We start from the raw sequence: 6,000 nt of genomic DNA on the forward strand, positions 1-6,000 counted from the left end.
ATGGTGGTGGTGGTGGTAACAACTTCATGTTTTCGAGTGAAATTAATATTTTAATTATGGAACTGTTTAAAATTCCAATCATCATGTTTGATTCTAAGAAAATAAATAACCTCTAATAAAAATAATCGTGATATCTACCTATACTAATAAAAAAAATTTTCCAGACATATGACATTCTAAGATTAATTTTTACTATTTAACTCTCGTCCATATCACTTCTCTTTTATTAATGGAAAAGAAAAAAAAAGATCTTTAAATATATAGTATTATTATATATAATATAATTAAAGAGTTTGGTGCCGCAAAGTCTCGACAGGGCTACTTTGCGGCACCTTATTGGTAGTTTTTTTTGTGTGTGTCCACCGTAACGAACGTGATGAAAACCTACCGAATGTGAATTTTGGTTTTGTTCCTTTTTATTATTTTGTTTTAGTTACGGTACCGTACTGAACGCGACCGAAACCGACCGAATTCGCGTAGACTCACTGCGTTTTGTTTTAGTTCCAGTACCGTAACGAAAACCGACCTAATGCTAATTTTTGTTTTTTTAGTTCCTGTATCGTAACGAACATGACGAAAACCGAGAGAATTCGCGTAGACTCAACCGCCTCAACACCTAGGATTGATAACAATCGGATGTAACAAATGATCAAGTTTTACCGACCGATGTCACGCCATTGGTCCACCCCAATTGTTATAATTTGTTTGTTTTATTTTTGTCTTAGTTGCGATATAATAAAGCACGTAACTGCAACCAACCGAGTTCGTGTCGACTTACCATATCAACGCTTGTGTTTTACCGACCTGCCAAGCGCAACGTGCCGGGAAAAAAACACTAGTTGATTATAAATTCAATATACCGTATTAATTGGTCAATCTCCATTAATTGAAATATTAATGTCATAAATTATATTGTAAACATACTTAATATAAAAAATATTAATATGAAAATGACGTGTTATAAAAGTTATTTTCTTCAAAATTAAAAAATATATAAAAGAGTTTATGTTTGAAGAATACACTAACACTCAACTTTTGAGACATATAAAAAAACTATAATATTATTTTTTGCAAACGTTCAAAAGAGAGTGGCGCGGCGCAACTTGTTACCCACTTACTCACCTCTCTATTGTAATTGGATTTTTTTTTCAATATATGAATCATAATTTGATTAATATAAAAAAAATATATAAAAAATATATCTTAAAAATTAAATAATATAAAGATACCTAATTAACTTTTTTTTATTTGTATTAAGTTATTCACTGTAATTTATACGTTAACTTATCCCGTATAATACATAGATTTCAGTTATATGGTATATACATATCATATGCCAAATAATTCAAAAGAAAAGGAACCCGGTTGCTTTTATGGAAAGAAGTAAGCCAAGAAAAGAATCGCTGCGCTTGACTCTTTGGACTCGTTGTCAATAGCTTTGCGTCAAAGTAAAGATTAAGAGATTAATCAATGTCAACAACGTCTATAACCTGTTTTCCTTGTCCTTTAACGCCGTGATATGTGATTTCGAACTTAATTGCCAAGTTTATAATAATGATCATATATCTAAGTCAATTATAAATATATATTCTCTTTAAGAATTATGATTTTCTAGCTACAAACTTTAGTAGTTTGTTATGACAATAATAGACAACGGAGAAGAAGAATATAGAAAGCACAAAACGTAATTATATAATTCATCGCATAAATAAGGTATAAAGTTGGAGTGTAAACCAAACATGGTGAAATAAATACAGTGTATGTTTTATCATTATTGTTGGTAATTAGGAACTGTGTTCACAAGTCGATCGGTGATATGAATTAAACAAAGCTGTCAGTTGATGATAGTTGGTTACGTGTTTTAGTTAGATTAAAACAAGTTGATTACACCCATTAAATTAGCAATTACTTGGACCACAAGTCTGTGACAATTGCTTGGAGTCCAAGCAAATTGGTTAGGAGTCTTGGTTTCTAGTAATATGAGTCATAGTCTAACAAGTCTATGCTGGTCTATATACACTATGTTATGACTTGCATTGTAATCAAGTTAGGAGTTTTGAGTTTTTAATAAATAATTAGGAGCTATCCAATTTAGCATGTTCTTGATTATCCAATTAAGGACTTGAATTGGTATTAGAGCCTTGACCAAGAGCACGATTAAGAAATAGAAGAACTCAACCAAAACCTGTTCAAGACGATGATAGATAATCGTATGCCCGTATCAACATCTCAATCAAGAACTGCATCATGATATCGATCAAGAAACTTGTTGATCAAGCAACTGAAGATCAAGAAGCCGATCAAGAGTCCAAAATTCAAGAAACCGAACAAGATCAATCCAAGAACCAAAGAGCGACTGATCAAGGTGTCTTCAATATCAAGCCGGAGGTTGTAACATGCTAAATCAAGGGGTTGAATCAAGAATTAACAACATGGATTACCTACAGTTGAATAAAGTGATCACAATTGGTAATAATTTCCTATCTAACACTACGAAAGAGAACAACACGACATCACTCTATTGTATGATGTTGGCCTCTACGAATTGCGGGGATATGGTTTACATGCTTAAAGGTAATATTTAATATTATTAGGTTTTGGGATACGAACGAACATTAATGCCAAAAAGAATGGTCATCGTGCTATTATTCCTTGACGATATCTTGACAAAAGCTATTGCAATAAATCAAGTCCAGGAAATGCGGGAACTACTTGGGGTTGAAGACCTACCTAATTGAGTCCAAATTTATGGTGTCAGTAATTCTAGACTGCATTCAAAAGTCCTTGATTATTGGAGGAGTCAAATTGTCAAGTTGGTCATAGTTAGTTAAATGTTTTATTTATTTATTTATTTATTTATGACAGGTTAGTTATATCTACTTATTAGCAATTACTTTGTCTACATGTAGATGGCAATTACATGGAGTCCAAACAAGTTGGTTAGCGGTCCTGGTTTCTAGCAATATGAGTCATAGTGAGTTTATATAAACCAAGCTATGATTTACATAGAAATCAAATTTTTGAGTTACATTTTCTTGGTTATTAGAAAATATTTAGGAGCTATCCAATGTAGTGTGTTCTTTAACTATCCAATTGGGGGCTTGATTAATATCTTTAACAAACTTGTTAAATGTTGATGTGGGAAGTGACTTCGTAAATGCATTTGGTTATTGAGAAACCAAATATATATCTTGTATCTTTAGAATAACTTACTTCATATGAATTGCAAAACTAAACACATATCTTGTTTAAGTGGCTCCATAAAGAAGTACAAGACACTATATCTCAATAACAATGCGTTTCAACCAAACACAACACACACGGCATTTCATTGTTCTTAAAACAATTCAAGTTCATGAAAGCAGATTCCATACCCTATTCACTAGGGACGCCTTGGAGATTAGAGTTCATAAAAATACATCATTTTTTCACATAAAAATAAAACAAATTTAACAAACCCGCTTGACGAGCCACGAGTTGGTTTGAGAATTTTACGAGCTGAGCTCAAGATCACGTTTTTAGCTCTGTTGTAAAACATAGTCTAGCCAAGCAAGCTCGTTATTGAGCCCAGTCCGAGCTTCCGTTGGCTTTGCTCCGCTTGTGAAAAACCCTAATCCTAAATTCTGAGAACATTATCAATCAAGAAAAATATAATTTATCTTAGTAAAGTTTTTTTCTAAACATTCACAATTTTTCCAGTTATAAAATTCGACAATCTTACATAGCATATTTTATTATTTGACATAACAAAACATAATTAGGATAGATTTAAATAAAAGGTCGGCAACAATATAGCGTACACTCGTTTAAAACACAGACAACACACACAACATATTCATCTTGTATTCTTCCATCTCAAAAGTCAATCCCTTGCCTTAACCAGTAAGCCACCCCCACCCCACTCCTTTATATTAACAACCAATTCCTATAAATACACACCAAAATATCATGGACATGGATAACAATAATATCAAGAAAAGAAAGCTTGAATCTACAACCATGGAACCAGCCGGTGACATATTTGTACTACCATTCTTTGGCCAAGGCCATCTTAACCCATCAATGGAACTCTGCAGGAATATTTCGTCTCATAACTTTAATGTCACACTTATTATTCCGTCTCACCTTTCTTCATCCATCCCGTCTAACTTTTCGGACCAATCCTTTATTCATGTTGCGGGGATCCCCTTCGCACCCGCCTCCCCGCCAGATACAGGATCTGGAAGGGAGGCGGGTCCGTTTAGAGGGAACCCGCTTGAGCAACAGAATAAGCAGATGGGAGAGGGTATCAAGGCGTTTTTGTCGACCCGAACACGACCCGTTTGTGTTGTGATTGATGTCATGATGAGCTGGAGTAAAGAGATATTTGTGGATCAAAAGATTCCAGTTGTGTCGTTTTCGACTTCTGGTGCAGCGTCTTCCGCCTTGTCTTACGCAAGGTGGAAGACGAAGGTTGGAGACTTGAAACCCGGGGAGGTACGTGAGCTCCCCGGGTTGCCTAAAGAAATGGAAACTGCTTACGCAGATTTGTTTGTGGGTCGCAGAGGAAGACTTCAGCGACCCAACCGGCCTTCTGGTGGTCCAGAAGGAAATGGTGGACCACCAGGGGCCAGGTTTGGACCACCATGTGGGGGAAGAGGTGGTGGACGCGGTGGTGGTCCACCTGGTCCGGATTCAAAGCCGCGTTGGGTGGATGAGGTCGACGGGTCCGTCGCACTGCTTGTCAACACATGCGACAGACTCGAGCGTTTGTTCATCGATTACCTCGCTGAACAAATTAAGCTTCCGGTTTGGGGCGTGGGACCGCTCCTTCCGGAAAAGTTTTGGAAATCGGCCGGTTCGGTTCTTCATGATCGGGATATGAGATCGAACCGTAAAGCTAATTATACAGAAGATGAGGTGTTTCAGTGGCTTGAATCGAAACCGATCGGGTCAGTGATATATATCTCGTTTGGGAGCGAAGTGGGACCGACGATCGACGAGTACAAAGAACTAGCCAAGGCACTGGAAGAATCAGACCATCATTTCATATGGGTGATCCAACCCGGATCCGGGAAATCGGGCATTCCCAAATCATTCTTGGGGCCGGTTCAAACCGATAGCGAAGAGGAGGAAGAAGGATATTATCCAGAGGGTTTAGACACCAAAGTTGGGAACAGGGGTATGATCATCACTGGATGGGCCCCACAGTTGTTGATTCTAAGCCACCCGTCTACAGGCGGGTTCCTGTCACACTGTGGGTGGAACTCGACTGTAGAGGCGATCGGGCGAGGGGTCCCGATCTTGGGGTGGCCTATCCGGGGTGACCAGTTTGACAATGCGAAACTGGTGGCTAACCATCTTAAAATCGGGTTTGTGATTACGAGCAGTGTAGGTGAAGACGGGAAGCCAGGAAAGATCAACAAGGGTGATATAGCTGGTGGGGTTGAGAGACTAATGAGTGATGAAGTGGTGCATAAAGAGGCAAAGAAACTAAGTGAGGAATTTGAGAGTGGGTTTCCAGTGAATTCAGTGAGTAGTTTGGGTGCTTTTGTGGAGTTTATTAGCCAAAAAGCAAACTGATGATGATGATGACTAATAGGAATAATGATTTGTGTAATGTTTTCTTGAATCATCTGGTGAGTTTTCTATAGCAGATGATGATGTATTTTGGTTTATAAGTTAAGAAAGATGGTTTGTGAATGTTTATATACATTATGATTTATGCAAAAAGATAATAGAAATAAGGGCAAAAAAATATTGAAATTCAATAAAATCAAGATCCTAGATTAAGGTTTAAGACCACTTATAATCTTTAGTTGTGTACTTTTTTTTTCATTGAACCGACGGTTTTGACCCAAGCTAATTTTAGTCTAAACACCTGTGGATTTGATTCAAATTGATACATTTAACTCAAACCCATTGACCAAAACATGAAACCAACGCGATTTCGTTATATTACTGGCTTATTTTGCAATGAATTAATTGAAATGTTTAAGTGAAAATAAATCAACTCATCAG

The 6,000-nt window shown here is 36.7% G+C and overlaps 1 protein-coding gene across 1 annotated transcript; it reads left to right on the forward strand.

The window, feature by feature from the left end:
* Positions 1-3,836: 3,836 nt before the first annotated feature.
* Positions 3,837-5,749, forward strand: LOC143547078 (UDP-glycosyltransferase 76E1-like). The gene has a single exon (XM_077038588.1). The coding sequence runs from the start codon at positions 3,949-3,951 to the stop codon at positions 5,560-5,562; it is 1,614 nt and encodes a 537-aa protein (XP_076894703.1). The 5' UTR covers positions 3,837-3,948; the 3' UTR covers positions 5,563-5,749.
* The last annotated feature ends 251 nt before the right edge of the window (positions 5,750-6,000 follow it).

The sequence above is a fragment of the Bidens hawaiensis genome, unplaced genomic scaffold (genome assembly GCF_021521415.1).
Source record: "Bidens hawaiensis isolate Kalapana, Puna unplaced genomic scaffold, B.hawaiensis_p1.1 tig00014593_1, whole genome shotgun sequence".
Lineage (NCBI taxonomy): Eukaryota > Viridiplantae > Streptophyta > Magnoliopsida > Asterales > Asteraceae > Bidens > Bidens hawaiensis.

What these genes read in the sequence shown, in the direction of transcription:
- LOC143547078 (XM_077038588.1), top strand. Translation starts at nt 3,949, where the DNA reads ATGGACATGGATAACAATAATATCAAGAAAAGAAAGCTTGAATCTACA.